General features: G+C 40.5%; 1 protein-coding gene across 2 annotated transcripts in view; it reads right to left on the reverse strand.

Annotated features, from left to right (window-relative positions):
- FRMD7 (FERM domain containing 7) overlaps positions 1–17,978 on the reverse strand; it is a gene marked incomplete at both ends in the record, with an annotated part of 55,091 nt that overhangs the window by 1,735 nt on the left and 35,378 nt on the right. For both annotated transcript variants that reach the window (XM_079910512.1, XM_079910511.1), the window contains 7 exons: positions 938–1,013; positions 1,356–1,424; positions 2,749–2,912; positions 4,285–4,380; positions 9,165–9,312; positions 9,532–9,646; positions 16,169–16,266. In XM_079910512.1, the coding sequence (XP_079766638.1) occupies positions 938–1,013; positions 1,356–1,424; positions 2,749–2,912; positions 4,285–4,380; positions 9,165–9,312; positions 9,532–9,646; positions 16,169–16,266 (766 nt within the window). The remainder of the gene's footprint in view (positions 1–937; positions 1,014–1,355; positions 1,425–2,748; positions 2,913–4,284; positions 4,381–9,164; positions 9,313–9,531; positions 9,647–16,168; positions 16,267–17,978) is intronic.

Here is a 17,978-nt window from a genome sequence, read left to right on the forward strand (position 1 = left end):
GACTTCCCTGGTGGTGCAGGGGTTAAAAATCCTCCTGCCAATGCAGGAGACACGGGTTCAAGCCCTGGTCCGGGGAGATCCCACATGCTGCGGAGCAGCTAAGCCGGTGTGCCACAACTATTGAGCCTGCGTGACACAACTACTGAAGCCTGCGCTCCTAGAGCCTGTGCTCTGCAACAAGAGGAGCCACCGCAATGAGAAGCCCCCGCACCACAACAAAGAGTAGCCCCCGCTCGCCACAACTAGAGAAAGCCCACGCGCAGCAACGAAGACCCAACGCAGCCATAAATAAATTTATTGATTTATTTTTAAAGTTACTTTTTTAAATTTTATTTCTGTGGTACACGGGCCTCTCACTGTTGTGGCCTCTCCCGTTGCGGAGCATAGGCTCCGGACGCGCAGGCTCAGCGGCCATGGCTCACGGGCCCAGCTGCTCTGCGGCATGTGGGATCTTCCCGGCCCGGGGCATGAACCCGCGTCCCCTGCATCGGCAGGCGGACTCTCAACTACTGCGCTACCAGGGAAGCCCTAAATTTATTTATTTAAAAAAAAAACTTAAAAAAAAAACTTAACCCAAGACCTTATAGCTTCTTCTAAGCCTTAAGATTTTCATAGGTAAAAAAGTAGCTTTTAGTTTTAAAAATACAAAGCCATAGAAATTCGTTTGGATCTGCATTTTGCAAGATGTTAGAAATACAGGTTGCAATTTAAAGACGTGCCAGATCTTTCCAGTCTATAAGGCACACACACCAGTTTACCCAATGTTCTTCTATTGGCTGGAGACTGAGTTGACAGACCTCCCCAGGAGGCTAACGCAACTTGACCAGAGTGACCTTTTTACATACTGGGAGATTCTGGCAGAATTAATTCCTGGAAGCATTTGAAATGTGCATGTATTACATTTATATAAAGAAGAAGGAATTTTCAAAAACCTTACTTGTTTTGACACATCATAGAGGAGGTCTGGTGAGGACCTGCACTGTCGTTCATGGTACTGAGATGGGTAATGTTTCCTGAAATCCCCAAACAGAGAAGGAATTGAAATAGTCTTCATGTGAGTACAGGATCCCTATAAATCTCTAAATTCAACTTAAAAATCAATGTGACAAGTGGGAAGCAGCCACATAACACAGGGAGAGCAGCTCGGTGCTTTGTGACCACCTAGAGGGGTGGGATAGGGAGGGTGAGAGGGAGGGAGACGCAGGAGGGAAGTGATATGGGAACATATGTATATGTATAACTGATTCACTTTGTTATTAAGCAGAAACTAACACACCATTGTAAAGCAATTATACTCCAATAAAGATGTTAAAAAAGAAAAAATCAACGTGACAAAGAGAAACAAAACCATGTACCTTTCAAATGGCAAGCTCTTCAACCTCCCCTTTTTCCCATATTCCAAAAGTTGCCTTTGGGTTCTTCCGCTATTATAAAATCAAGATAAACAATTTTATGAATGCTCTTTGTAACCCAGTAGGCTAACTAAAACTCAAAAGTGTCATTTATTGTTGAAATCGAAAGATTCTGGATGAATGACATATGTCGTGAATCTCTGACCATCCCATTAATAATACACCCATTTACCCGAGGATCTGGCAGAGCAACCTCAACTATTCAGAACCCAGAAAGTTTTAAATGCTTCTGAACAGCGCTATATAGCAGTTACAAATTCTGGCCTTGAAAACTAATATACTTTCCTTTAAAGGCCTTTCCCCTTCCTCCAAATTTACACATAGTTTCTAATGAGGCTATTTGTCTGGTCTCACAATCCATGACAGGAGAAAAACAGCTAACTAAACAGTAGAAGAAGGTTGCTCCAGTCAGACATACACTAGCAAAGAAAGCCAGCTGATTGCTGGGAGAAACACAAGAGCCAAAAAAGAAATCACTAACATAATAAAATCCAAAAAGTCTGGGCCATTTATCACTGTGGTGCAGGGTCTGACATGCCTCCCCCGCCCTGAGGCTGCCACTGCACTACAGCTGCCAGCAGAGGATAAATAAGTGATGTTTATAATAGGTCATTAAGAAAAGGGACAAATGTCCTCAGTATCATCTGTTTAAAAAGGCAGGGATTTGTAGAATACATTTTGGAAAGAGTCCATAAAAATATGTACGTTGTAAAAATCTCACTTTTTACTGGGGCAGGCTTCTACTACTTGAAAAAATCCTTCACAGGAAGCACTGGATTCGAATTTTTTATCTTAGCTAAGAGTTTGAAAGCGTCTTCCAAAGAACTCCTAGGCTGGTGGGATCAAGTAAAAACAAGTTCTTATTTTGACCTCGCTTCCTTTCCTCCAAGGTGTTAACGTGTAGTAAGGAGCCTCCACTACAATACTGTTCAACCTCTCAAATCCCTTAGCCCCTGCAGTGCTTTCTCACCCTATCTTTTCCCTAACCACCACCAAAAGGATGTTGTTGAGCTGTCCTTCCTATGGCTAGCATGTAAGTTGCACGTGAGGAAAACAGTAGGTTCATTGACTACGTTTTCTCAAACGGCATATGCCCCCTTATCCTTGCAGAAATTCTGATCTAACCTCTTAAGTGGGGTGTACACCTGCCCCTACCTCCCTGTTAGGAAATATTGACTTAATGAGTCACACAGAGAATGAGCAGTAAAGGGTATCATCCTTTATGTGATTGAAATGGATTCTTTATTGCTTCTAGAATTCAAGCTCCTCCTACTGCCTTCCATGCTATTGAAAAGAAGTTGTGTGTTTAGTTTGCCTGTGTGCAATATTTAATTACCTGTAGCGGAAACTGGAACCCTTGCTGCAGAGTAGGGTTTTAGGCTTTGATTTGGGCTCTTCAGAAAGTCTGAAGAAAGCATGGTACTCCACACAAGTCTTCCAGAAAGCCTTGCAGGCATCTCGGCTGGCCATGGTGAACTCCAAGGTATCCTTGCACAACACCTGTATAAACCAATTTCCATCAAGCAAAACATCCTTCAAGAATATCAAAGACCTTCAAATCCCAACGCCTTCTAAACTATTGGTCCAGGGGCCCATCCAGCTTCTGATTTTCCACTTGGCTCCCTTTGGCTTCACACCTACTGAAACCAAATGATTGGCAAACTTCCAAGGAACAGACAGGGCCACTGCTCAAAAACAGAACCTTCTCTAAGAAGCAAATCTTGCTCTGCACACCTTCCTCACCTCACACGCTTTTTTACCCCCTCTTCTCTGCCAGGAACATATTTATGAAGTTGTAAATTAGGTTAAAATGAACATCAAAGGACATCCTTTCAAAGTGGCAAGAAGTTATAAATGACCAACAGGAAAAGGGGAGGGAGGAGGAGATCTTTCCTACAAATGGTAGGCTTTATAGGATGATTGTATATACATGAGTCTTTTTAACACACCAGCTAGAAACATTCTCCCTCTTTATGCTGCCTTGTTCTATGATGCTCTGTGTTGCTCATTTAGCGTATTCTAATCGGCTGTAGGGGAGCTTAGTCTTCCAGACCTAAAGTGCAAGGTTGCCCCATCTCCTGACTCACTATATACCCCCATTTGCCCGTGCACGTGTGCAGTCCACTTTGCTGCTCCCCTTCTCTCATTCCTCTCCAGGTCCCTGTATGCAGCCCTGGGATTCGTCACAAGCTTCGCACTGGATTCAATCTTCTGAACTGCTCAAATGAACACTTTTATCTAAGGCTAAGGTTCAGAGAATGAAGCCCAAACTACTGAATTATCTGTAGGTCAAAAATGTAGTTGATACATATTTTTAATTTCCTTTATAGTCATAAAAAATTCTTTCTAGCCCCTTTGTCCCACCCTGTACAATGCAGCCTTGCCCAATAGTTGCTTCTTTTGCTTAATATATACCCACTCCCCACATCCTGCTTTGGGAAAGAGTAGGTATTCAATTATTTGGCATGTAGTAGGTGTTCAATTATTTTTGCTTAAGGAAAGAAGATGAAAATGCTTTATAAAAGGAAGCAAATAACGTTGAATTAATATGTCCACAGTCTTAGATCTGGGCTCTTTCATTTGACTTACCAAATCCCTGAAAAATGGTTTCTAAGGAGACTTGTCTTTCATCCCAGCCACCCCATTTTCCTATTACTTTATTCATTTTGAACTGCCAATAGGATTTCTTAGTGTTTTGCCTTTAGTAAAAATATGACTAAAGCTCTGGTTTATTTATGTAGAGGCAAAAGAGGGAGAATATTATTGGTCAGGGCCAGGCAGATTTCATCACTCACAATCAAACCATTTGCAGAAACAACCAAGAAATCTCAAGTGAGTAGAAAGTAAAAGAAGTTATTCAAAAGCTACTTACCAAGATGTTGGCATGAAGTTTGATGAGAAAATGTTTTCTCTTAAAACTCAACTTGCGGATTTTAGCCCAGTTGAAAGTATTTATCTTTGTATTTCCCTATGATGAAACACATGCAAATTTCAGGATGAATTTCAGCACAAGCTGGTTTGTAAGACAATGCAAACCTGTTGGAAAATGCACTTCATGAACAGGACTATCCTTGATCTATCTCTTGCACAGACTGATCCAGTTGTACTAGATAGAAGCTATGGCCAAAGAAGGCATTCCAGGTGGGACACAAGCCTGCTCTGAAATGCAAGTAAGAAGGGGCATGCCTGGGAAAAGTTTCTAACCAGGATAGGGGATCACAGTAGAAAAAGATTGCAGGTATCCGGGTATACCCCACTTTTTGAAAGTTCACTTTATGCCACTTCGCTTTTACTTCGCTTTGACGAAAGACCCACATTATTACAAGTTTTTGCTAACTGAAAGAAATCCAAAGAGGATTTTTGATTTTACTCCAAAAAAGGAGAAAATAAAAATCAGCATTTGTTTTGCAGTGAGCTGTTATAGAGCCAGCACACACCCTGAGCAGTGAGAGCGGCACCTCTTAAGCTCCTTCCCCAGGAACTACACTCTGCTCGGCAGCTCAGCATCAAGCCACCATAGCTTTGAACTGTACATCGGTACTTTATCTCGATTTATTTTGTGCACCCATTAGCAAAATGTGTCCTCAGGTAATGCTTCTTCACTTTACACTCTTTCAGCTAGGAAAGGTTTCATAGGACTGCTCTACTTTCAAATAGCAGGGGAAACCTGAACTGCAATAGCTCCTCTAATCTCACCCCCTTCCCATGTTTCCAAATTCAACTGCTTTTAAAAAAAATCCCATTTATTCTGCCACTCATTTACTCAAACCCCTTCAATAGCTCTGCACCACCTACATCAACTCTAAACTCTTTTGGCTTGATTTTTTTGCCCCAACTATATTGACTATAACTTTGATCTCACTGCTCCCAGAAAACACCTTTCCATCCTACTCTGTACCTTCCCTCCCATAGGTCTCCTCATTCTCCTTACCCAGAATGACTAGCACCTCCTCTAGGATATTCCATATCATTGCCATAGCGTACACCCATTTCTAACTCCTCTGAACTCCTTTAGCTCTCCTGGACTATTCAAACAGTTTAACTCTCTTGTTTGTTTGTTTGCTCACATAGTCCAAAAATCAAAGGGGGCACAAAAATAAATATATTGAGAAGTCTCACGCCCACCACTGTCACTTCTACCTCTGTCCCCATCTAACCACTGTCTACAGGTAACCACATTATTTTGTTGGGTATACTACTTCTGCAACTAAAGTAAATGTGATAGATTAGCTTTTGATTACTCATTGTCTGATATTGATCGTTATTTCTCTGGTCTTTCAAAATAAATTGTGACTATCGTAATGACAGGAGCCATATGTCATGCTTAATGTTAGTTTCTTGATTATGTCATCCTTTATCCTTCTCAGGGCCTTTGCCTGTGTGCCCTTTCCCTGGAACACCCTCCTTCATCAGGCAATCATATCCCATTGGTCTGGTTAATTGCCTCAGGTCTTACTTAAATGTTAAGTCCCTTTCACATGTGTTACCTTAGCATCCTGTGCTTCCTCTAGCACAAAGCACATCACATTTGTTTATAATTACTTGTTTAATTGTCTGTCTTCCTCCTACTGGAATTTAAGTTCCTATTAGAATTTAAGTCAGGGTCATGCCTGTTTACCTCTGCAGCTCTAGTACCTGGCACAGAGTGGATGTACAATAAGTATACTGATAGAAGGATGAATGGATTGCTGCCCAACTATAAATATACTCAAACTCATTGAATTGTACCATTAAAACAGATGACTTTTATGTTATGCAAATTATAGCTCAATAAAGCTGTTTTTTGTTAAAGAAAGAATAGTACAATGAAGAACAGATAGAGGGTACTCAATACATAAATACTCTTTGACTGGATTTCAGGTAGGACAAAATAGACCATATATATTGTTCCCAACTGTCCACAGAAGTATTCACAATGAAAGAGATCACAACTAACATGACGGTCTTGCTCTCATACCCTTCCCATTTTCTCTCATGCAATAGGAAATAGCAAGAATCAGGGTTAGCAAGAATAGATACATGAAAGCAATCTTGAGAAAGAAAAATGGAGCTGGAGGAAGCAGGCTCCTGGACTTCAGACTATACTACAAAGGTACAGTAATCAAGACAGTATGGTACTGGCACAAAAACAGAAATATAGATCAATGGAACAGGATAGAAAGCCTAGAGGTAAACCCACACACTTATGGTCACCTTATTTTTGATAAAGGAGGCAAGAATATACAATGGAGAAAAGACAGCCTCTTCAATAAGTGGTGCTCAGAAAACTGGACAGCTACATGTAAAAGAATGAAATTAGAACACTCTCTAACACCATACACAAAAATAAACTCAAAATGGATTAAAGACCTAAATGTAAGGCCAGAAACTATCAAACTCTTAGAGGAAAACATAGGCAGAACACTCTATGACATAAATCACAGCAAGATCCTTTTTGACCCACCTCCTAGAGAAATGGAAATAAAAACAAACAAACGGGACCTAATAAAACTTCAAAGCTTTTGCACAGCAAAGGGAAACATAAACAAGATGAAAAGAACACCCTCAGAATGGGAGAAAATATTTGCAAACGAAGCAACTGACAAAGGATTAATCTCCAAAATTTACAAGCAGCTCATGCAGCTCAATATCAAGAGAACAAACAACCCAATCCAAAAATGGGCAGAAGACATAAATAGACATTTCTCCAAAGAAGATATACAGAGTGCCAACAAACACATGAAAGGATGATCAATATCACTAATCATTAGAGAAATGCAAATCAAAACTACAATGAGATATCATCTCACACCAGTCAGAATGGCCATCATCAAAACATCTACAAACAATAAATGCTGGAGAGGGTGTGGAGAAAAGGGAACCCTCTTACACTGTTGGTGGGAGTGTAAACTGATACAGCCACTATGGAGAACAGTATGGAAATTCCTTAAAAAACTAAAAATAGAACTACCATATGACCCAGCAATCCCACTCCTGGGCATATACCCTGAGAAAACCATAATTCAAATAGAACCATATACCAAAATGTTCATTGCAGCACTATTTACAATAGCCAGGACATGGAAGCAACCTAAGTGTCCATCGACAGATGAATGGATAAAGAACATGTGGCACATATATACAATGGAATATTACTCAGCCATTAAAAGAAACAAAATTGAGTTATTTGTAGTGAAACGGATGGATCTAGAGTCTGTCCTACAGAGTGAAGTAAGTCAGAAAGAGAAAAACAAATACTGTATGCTAACACATATATATGGAATCTAAAAAAAGAAGAAAAATGTTCTGAAGAACCTAGGGGCAGGACAGGAATAAAGACGCAGACATAGAGAATCGACTTGAGGACACGGGGAAGGGGAAGGTGGGGTGAAGTGAGAGAGTGACATGGACTTATATATACTACCAAATGTAAAATAGATAACTGGTGGGAAGCAGCCACATAGCACAGGGAGATCACCTCGGTGCTTTGTGACCACCTAGAGGGGTGGGATAGGGAGGGTGGGAGGGAGACTCAAGAGGGAGGAGATATGGAGATATATGTATATGTATAGCTGATTCACTTTGTTATAAAACAGAAACTAACACACCATCATAAAGCAATTATACTCCAGTAAAGATGTTTTAAAAGATTAATAAAAAAAGAATAGATACATGTATATGTATAACTGAATCACTTTGCTGTATACCTGAAACTAACACAACATTGTTGATGAACTATACTCCAATATAAAATTTTAAAAAGTTATTACAAGATAATGGATATATTTCCCTGAGCTGTATAATATATCTTTGTTGCTTATCTAAAAAAATATAAAAATAAAAAAGAATCAGGGTTTGAGTGGACTGGGTAAAAATTCCCTCCTGGGTGAACAGGTGTGCCTGTGATCCATTGGGTCTTTTGTCCATCAGTGTGGCTCTCATGCTGTAAAGTTTATAACCACATAAATTAGAAGGTTAAGGTTCTTGTTGCCAAGTCTGTACCTGATCTGCTTTGTGACTTATCTCAGTGCTCTAATTCGGTCCTGGGGGTCAGTGGGTCTGAAGCCACCCCTTTCTTTGTCACAGGTGATTCATTCCAAAACCTGTCTAGGTATCTGCCTATCATTCTGAAGCTTCTTAAACCTTAACTTGGATCTAAATTCATTGAATGCTCACAGATATAAGAAGTCCAAAAAGACTGAAAAACTGTTGAAAAATATGTTCTGGCCACATTCCAAGGAGTGAGGATTAATGGTGATGGAGAGAGCCCTCTCTGGAAAACAGAGTCCTGGGAAAAGGATGAGTCAGTAAACATCAACCATTGCTTTCAGGGTTGGGCACTAATTCCCTACTAGCTGGCACTGGGCACCTCCAACAAAACTGCTAACTGAATGAGAACAACCCTTCAGGTTGTTTCTGGTGGATTTGGACAGGCTGAATGCACTTTATTTCACAGCCTAAGCTTTTAGGATGCCAAAAACCTGTATTCTTATTTAGGGTCTAAAAGTTCCAAAGAGCCTCTTGACTTCATCTCTTCACCATGCTGGCCTGATCTAATGTGTGAGCTCCTGAGAATCAAAACAGTCAGCTCCAGACTGCAAATGGAAGCAAAGGACATCAAGGGAAGGAGACTTACCCTAAACTCTTCCAAGCACTGCCTCCTTTCCTTGCTGGTGGTAAGACTGAGGGGTGGGGTCACCTTGAGAATGGACATTCAAGTTTGAGCCAAGATAACACCCAAAACTGAAGACTTTAAAGGAAAAGAGCTGTTACCCGTAACACCAGTACGCCCATGTGAGCAACAGCCAGTTGGATCTGCATCCCTTCACCATCACTGGCAGGGTGCGGCCTGATGCCGTACATATCCAGCTTCCTCGCTATGTCCAGTAGCAGAATGTCAGCTTCAGCTGGGCTCCTGCCACTGCAAAGGGAAAGAATTTATGAGCCTAATAAATGCAGCAAGAATGACGCCTAAAAAAAAAGAATGACACCTCTACCCCGAGAGCTCGAAGAGGAACTCAGTGTTTTCTTGAGCCTGAAGTTTCTCTGACTTAAAGGCTTGCTTTTAAGAGTCTGTCCTCAGCTTCAGTCTTCCCTGCCAGCAGAACAGGCGGAAGCAGATGCCAGGGAAAGTACTTACATGTGCTTCTGATGGAAGTGCACGATCTTGCTCTCTAAATCGTCTTGGTTCGGTAAGTACCGGGTTTGTGCCAAATATTTCCTATCTGTTTCTTCATGAAAGTCTCCCAGTTCTGCTGCATGACAGTAAAGTGACATTTTTTACATTACCATTGATGCGTTAAGCAGTGGAGCACCCAGCAGACCCTCTGACCTCCCCCAAACAGCCCTTTCTTTGCAGCCAGTGCAGCCCTAGACCTCCTGAATATATGTATATTTGTTTCAGGATATGGGTGGTGGGGGAGGACCTAACTGGTTCTTCTTCAAATAAGAAGCAGTGGGTTGTTATGAAGTCACAGACACAGTGTAGGTCTTAAAGGCTCCAGGATCATAGATGAATATTTTCTTATTTTCTTCTCCCACATTCTGTTGATGATCTCTTCTGCTTCTGATCAGTCCCTGTTACGAGTTGAACTGTGACCTCCCTCTCAAATTCATATATTGAAGTCCTAACCCTCAGTACCTCAGAATGTGACTGTGTTTAGAGACAAGGCCTATAAAGGAGTGATTATTTTAAAAATGAGGCAGTAGAGTGGGCCCTAATCCAATCTGATTGGTATCCTTATAAGAAGAGGAAATTTGGACACCAGGCACCAGGAATGCAGGTACACAGAGGAAAGACTGGGTGAGGACTCATCAGGAAGGCAGCTATCTGCAAGCCAATGAGAGAGACCTCAGAAGAAACCAAACCTGCTGACACTTCAATCTTGGATGTCTAGCCTCCAGAAGTGTGAGAAAATAAATTTCTGTCCTTTAAGTCACCTAGTCTGTTGTATTGTGTTATGGTAGCCCTAGCAAACTAATTCAGCCCCCTAACCTCCCTCTGCCTTGATCAGGCATTATTAAGAAAGGAGAATACAAATGCCAACTCCAATGCAAGCCAGTCACAGCCATTCATCACTCTGTACATTGGGAATCTAGTAAAACCCTGCTATATGGAATCCCCAGTCGGTGAATAATTCTGGAAATTATTCTCACTTTTCCAAATCACTGGAAGTTTATCCCTGCTCATAATCTATTCTAGATATATCCAATTTATTGTTATAATAGCACTGTGCCTACAAAGGCAATTGAGGTATATAGGATTATCTGCCCCTACAGTAAATGGCTTGAAACTGTTTTGATTTTTGAATTCTTGTGTGTTCTTTATCATTATTATGCCTTTTCCCTCTCTGTCAGATTAATAGGAATCACTTCCTGGTCATTGACTTCCCCTGAAGAAGTCTCTACTTGGTTCCAAATTGTGACTTCTAATCTACCATAAAATGGGCACCCAAAACAATTTTTACAATTAAAATTCGCATTTTAACATGAAAAAAGGGGAATGCAGATATCCAAACCTGTTCGCATTTTATGAATTATAAGAGTAAATAGACTCCATGGAATCATGTGGTGCTCTCCTATTGAGTAAAATTCATGGACATGGGGGCATCAGTTTTGAGTACTAGAAAGTTATTTTCTCTTTTGGCTTGGTTTTCTATTGTGTTTTAGACAGATGGCATGCTCATTTTTAGATAGGTGAAGTGTATTTATATATTTCAAAACCACATTAGAATGAAAATCTTTATATAACAAGCTTTTTTAAAAAGACCAAATCAATGGCTCTTTTATCTATTTATTTTTTTCCCAAATTGATAAATGTACAAATCTCATTAAAACTTAATCAGTGGCTTCCCTGGTGGCGCAGTGGTTGAGAGTCCGCCTGCCGACGCAGGGGAGGCGGGTTCGTGCCCCGGTCCGGGAAGATCCCACGTGCCGCGGGGCGGCTGGGCCCGTGGGCCATGGCCGCTGAGCCTGTGCGTCCGGAGCCTGTGCTCCGCAGCGGGAGAGGCCACAGCAGTGAGAGGCCCGCGTAACGCAAAAAAAAAAAAAAAACCAAAAAAACCAAAAAAACGTAATCAGGCCCACCCATATGGTTTCACTAGTTAATGCTATCAAATATTCAGATAAGATACAAATACCAATTTTTCACAAACTCTTCCAGAAAAGAGAGTAAGGAACACTTACCAACTCGTTCATGAGGCCAGTATTACTCTGATACCAAAATCAGACACAGACATCACAAGAAAACTACAGATTAATATCTCTCATGAATACAGAGGCAAAAATCCTCAACAAAATACTAGTAAACTGAATCCAGCAACATATAAAAAAGAATTATACATCATGACCAAGTGGGATTTATCCCAGGAGTGCAAGATCAGTTCAACACGTGAAGGTTAATTAATGTAATATGCTATGTTAATAGAATAAAGGACAAAAAATACATTATCATATCAATAGATGCAGAAAAAACATTGGGCAAAATCCAACACCAATTCATGGTAAAAACATTCAACAAACAAAAAAATTGAAGGGAACTTCTTCAACCTGATAAAGTTGGAAAACCTACAGCTAACATCATAATAATACTAAATGGTGAGAAACTGAGTGCTTTCCCCTAAGACCAGGGACAAGACAGGGATGTCTGCTCTTGCCACTTCTATCCAACATTCTACTGGTGATTCTAGTCAGTCAGTCTATATATATATATATATATATATATATATATATATATATATATATAAATCACTTGCTGTACACCTGAAACTAACACAACATTGTAAATCAACAATACTTCAATTTTAAAAAAAGAGCACACACACACACAAAGAAAATGAAAAGTCAAGCCACAGATTGGAAGAAAATTTCACAAATTATAGATCTCATAAAGGATTTTTAATAAGAATATATAAAACTCTCTTAAAATTCGATAAGACAACCCATTTTAAAATTGGCAAAAATTTGAATACGCATTTTACCAAAGAAAACATAGGAATGGTTAATAAACAGATGAGAAGGTGCTCAACATCATTAGTCATTAGGAAAATGCTAATTATAATTGCAATGAGATTCATTGCACTAGAATGACCATAATCACAAAGATAGACAATACCAAATTTTAGTGAAGATGTGGAGAAATTGGAAACCTCATACATTTCTGGTTTTATTGTAACAATTTGGTGAACAGTTTGTCAGTTTCTTAAAATGTTAAACACAAATTTACCTTAAGACAAAACAATTACATTCCTGGAAATCTACAAAAGAGCGATGAAAACATGTGTCCACACAAAGACTTGTACATGAATATTCATAACATTATTCATAATAGCTAAACTGGAAACAATCCAAATGTCCCTGGCCAAGTAAATAGATAAATAAAATGTGGTATACCCATAAAGTGGAATACTACTCAGCAATAGAAAGGAACAAACTGCTGTGATTCATGTTACAACTTGCATGAATTTCAAAAACATTGTGTTGAATGAAAAAAGCCAGATACAAAAGACCACATATTTTATCATTCCTATTACATGAAATGTCCAGAAAAGGCAAATCTATAGAAACAGAAATTAAATTAGTGGTTGAGTGACTGCCAATGGGCATGAGAGAGCTCTTTTGGCACGATGGAAATGTTTGAAAACTGGGTTGTGGTAATGGTTGCACAACTCTGTAAATTTACTAAAAACCATTGAGTTACAGACTTAAAATGAGTGAATTTTATGGTATGCACATTATACCACAATAGAGCTGTTTTAAAAAATAAATTAAACACACACACACACACACACACACACACCCCAATCTTTCTCTTTATTAAGCACAAGTATTAAGCACAAGACCTTACGTTGACCCTAAGGAAAACATAGGAACATAGGAACATAGGAACATTCTCTCCATGCAGGACTATAACAATCTAGGAAGAGACCTATGACATACAAATGAGTAAATATCATTAGTGATAGAAGGTAGCATGTGGTGTGAGCACCTTCACTGTTACCACGCTGGTCCAAATTACCATCATCTCGCTCTCTCCTGCTGTCGTCTGTTATCTTGTCTCCCCACTTCCACCATCCCTCCTAAAGTCTATTTTCTCTCATTTTTAAAAATTGAATAAATTTGACATATAACATTGCAGCAATTTAAGGTGTACAGTATGTTACTTTGATACATTTATAGATTGCAATATGGTTGCCATTGTAGCAATATTTATCACATTACATAATTACAGTACAATATTATTGTCTATATTTATTATACTGTACATTAGATCACTATGGCTTATTTACTACTCGCTACAAATTTCTGTTTTCACCACAGCAGCCAACATGATGTAGTTAAAACCTAGTTCAGATCATTTCACTCCTCTGTTTCAAATGCTACATTGGCTTCCCATCACATTTAGAGTAATGTCCTAGGTCTTTAATATGCTTTTAAGGCCCTCCATGATTACTGTCTCCCTCTCTCCCTCAGTTCCAGCCATCCACAAAGCCTGCTTAATGTTTCTTGAATACTCCCAGCATGCTCCTACCTCAGGCCCTTTGCACTGGATGTTCTCTGCCTGGAGCTCCCTTCCACCAGATTTCTGCATAGCTTGGTCTTTTACCTCCTTCAAGTTTTGTTTGACTATCACCTTCACAGTGAAGCCTACCCTGACCACCTTATTTAAAAATTCAGTACCCAGCCCCCAAATTTCCCTCTCTCCCTTCCATACTTTATTTTCTCCAGTGCACTTATCACCTTCAAACTTACATTATATATTTCCTTATTTTGGTCTGATTGTCCTCCACTGCCAAAATGTGAGCTCCACGAGAGCAAAGATCTTTTTATTTCACTGCTATGTTCCCAGTACCTGGCATGTAGTAGGTACTTAATAAAATTTGCCGAGTGAATGACAAAGAAGAGTTACTGTACTAAGGGCATTCATAAAAGGGAGGCTTCATTTGGAATGTACAAACTGTATTTGGGAGGAAGAGTCTGGCTAGAGCCAGAGGGGTGTGTAAGAGAGATTTAAGCAGATGAGGTCAGAATGTGGAGGTTCTTGAATGCCTAGAACATACATATTAGATGAATAAATAAATGAGCAAACGAATGAGCATCCTGGCTGTGTTCTGCACACTGTCTTAGCAACCAGTGAAATAATCTGACCTGGATGGATTGTGAAGAGCTGACTCCTTGAAACTTTCGCTTTTTTTCTGTGGAAAGAGCTTCTATTGACAAACAAAATATCCTCTAGAAAAGCTGAAGTGTTCTGTGCTATGCCTGAAATGGCCACTAGGGAATGCTCAAATCCATAATGTTGAACTATTAAGAATGAAATTGGGCTCCCCCATCAGAGGCTGTCTGGGGAGCCCCAATCCTCTGACTGCTGCCTTAAACAGGCAGCTAACGGAGAAGGATAAGTCTTCCAATATTGTTTTCTCCACCTGCCTTACCCCATCTCCCGACCCCACCCCAAGAACAATACTGGACATATAGTTAGTGTCCTTGGCATTCAAGGCCCTTCAAAATGATGCTTAGTTTTTTGCCACCTCTCCTAAACAGACCCTATGCTCGAGTTGTACTTGAGCTGCATCCTCTGTATATACTTTTTCTTGTACCATCACCTTTTTTTCTTTTCTGTTTTCTCTGCTTATCATTACATATCCAATTCCTATGCATCACTTTAAGGCCCAGCGCAAAAGCCACCTCATCCATAAGCCTTCCCTGATAACTACTGGTCTCACTGCCTTCCTGAGACCCTGGGCTCTCATCCTGTCTCGCTTATGAGTCACTTGGTAAACACTGATTCATATACTGTCTCTATCCAAGCCCTTCGTTCTGGAGTTCCCAGTGAAATCAGAAATCTACCATTTCTGGACTGTCAGGAAGGCAATGGATAGAGGTCAAAAATGAACTTTTGAAACAAAAAAATGAAGTTATGATCCTTCAGGAACAGTAAGGAACAGCCTATTCTTGGACGGCCTCTCTAGAAGAGAGAGAAAGTCCAGCCAGCCCTAGAAGAAGAGATAATATTTCCAGCTGCCTTAATCCTGCCCTCGGGGATACAGGAGCAGCCTGACGTGCCCAGCTTCACCCCCTCCCAGGAAAGGCCCCACTGCTCCCCGGGCCTCTTTTCCCTGCCTACATTACTCAGCCTAGTCCAAGGACTTGGCTGCTAGGATATGGGGAACTCTAATAGACGCCTGGGGCCTTTTTCCCTTTTAGTTTCTCTCCACCTGCTGTACTCTGTGCTTTGTTCTCTGGAATCGTGATAAAGAGCAACATGGGAATCACATTAAACGTGACAATGTGCTGCAGAAAGCACGTACCAGAAATGGATCCTGGGGCAAGCAGAGGGAGTGGGGGCCTGCCTAGCAAAGTCCATGCCCAGATTAGTCCAGACCAGCTCCTGGAGAGCAAGCCTGGGGCAGTGGGAGGCCAAGGTTAGACCGAGATAGAAGAAAATCAGCATTTACTTTTAATCTACATAACTGCTCTGTGAGAAGGCATTCTTGTCACTCTTTTAAAGACTAGGGAACTCAGGCAAAGACAGATGAGGGGACTTCACCCAAGGCTACAACAGTTAGAACGTGCAAACAGGATTTGAATCCAAATCTCAATGACTACAGTAACCAGCCTCTTTCTACTGGACCCTGCCATTTCTATATATCTCATCCAGGCTTTCTCTCCTCTACAGAGAAGCGCTAACATGATGATAGGGATGTTGAGGGTGCTCAACCTCTTTGCCTGGTTCTCTAGCTGGCTGATAGGCCCCAAAGTCGACATTTGCTACTTACATTGTAAGATGTGAGATATCATCAACGCTGTACAGTTGTCACTGCATGGAAGCCTTCCCAGAGCCAAATCCTTCTTTATTTGAAGAGTAAAAAGATACCTGCAAAGAAGTGGGGGGAAATCTCTTGAGGAAGAAACAGGAACAAGAAAGAAGCATTTCCCTTCTCCCAGATCAAGATGTTTCAAGAAAGACACGGTGCCCCCAGTCAGGGAGATGCCTTTTGGGGGTGGTGAGTAATGCATAGGCTTTGCTTCGGCCCCTAACCAGCACTAGACCACAACTCAGCTGATCCAGCATTTCAGCAGGCCTCACAGCCATTAGGAATTGCCCCGGCCAAATCCTCCCGCCAACTTGAGGGAGTTGGCCAACAATCCTCTGGTGATTTCTGCCACGTAGCAAAGCCACATACCCAGCCAGAGAGAAAGGGAGATTCAGCAAGAATAAGCCTACTCAGGAGGCCAGTACTGCTCTGTTTACAAAATGCTATCAAATACTCACTATCGTAACAACTTAGAAGGCTGGCATCATCACCACATGTTCCAATTACGGAAAGACAGAGGTTAGGCGATTTGGGCAGAGTCATATCACCCCAAGACAGTGAAACTGTGGCAAGACCTCAGGTCTGCCTCTCAATTCCAGGCTGCCTCCTATCCAAAAGACTGTATTTCAGAAATCAAGAACTTGAGGCCGTGATTCTGCCCCTTCACCTGGACCACCGTCTCCGTATCACCAGAGCCCAGCCTAGCCCTTTGCACAGAGCAGGTATGGGATTACTGTGTATTGAATGGAATGAAGCCAGACTACCCTTTTTCCTACCGATAATCAGGGACCCATAAAGTACACATTGGTATCCAGAACTTTGCAAAACAGATGGCATTTGTCCCACACTTTTAAGCCCTTATCAAAGGCAATCAACTTTTGAAAAGATGTGTATAATTAAGATTCTACTGCCGACTATGTTCCTTCTTGGTTCAAAATTGGTTCCAAAGTTTTATTTTATATATTAAAACATTTACTATCTACTGTGGGCATTTCCCTAAATAAGATGTAATTTTCTGAATAAAGTTCTGTCTAGATTTTTTTAAAACCAATTAAGACTTGACAGCAATGTGGTGAACCAGAATTAATTGCACGTGATAGATGAAAATGCAGACTGGGAAAAAACAGGTAAATTAGTAGGTGATTATTTAATTTACAAAGCCATTCATTATAATCCTTCAAATTGTGATCTCTCTTAATGGATTAGAAATGATTCATTAGAAAAGTTATATTTGCACACCACTCTGAGAAACTCACGTAGTGGCCCCAATCAAGGCATCCTTGTAAAGTCAACTACAGTTAAGTATTCTCAAATGGACCAATGGGGAAAAAATAAAGGAAGTCTAACCGTTGCCATTACCTGCTTTCAAATATAGATGTAAATGGGAATAATCAGCCTCAATTGCTAAAGGGGACGTGAATTTCATTTTACTCCTAGCAAGAAAGAAAGTAACCTTCTTGTCATTTGACACATTCCTTGCTGTTAAGAAGGCAGCTGCCTGCTGCAAATACCAAATCCTTCCTCTGAACAGCTGATGAATCATTTATCATCACATTGATTTTCTCATTCTTTTTTTTTTTCCCAGAGAAAGTTTATCTCCATCAAAATTGGTTACAATTTGAGACTCGACTGAAATGAGTTAGCAAAGGCAAACTGATAGAGATACCAAGACATCAAGTTATCTGGGAAAAGGGCCTACAACTCACAAATTTGGAGAGGATTGGGAGAGAGAGAGAGACTGACTTTTTTTTTTTTTTTTTTTTTGCGGTAT

Source organism: Stenella coeruleoalba, assembly GCF_951394435.1.
Source record: "Stenella coeruleoalba genome assembly, chromosome: X".
Lineage (NCBI taxonomy): Eukaryota > Metazoa > Chordata > Mammalia > Artiodactyla > Delphinidae > Stenella > Stenella coeruleoalba.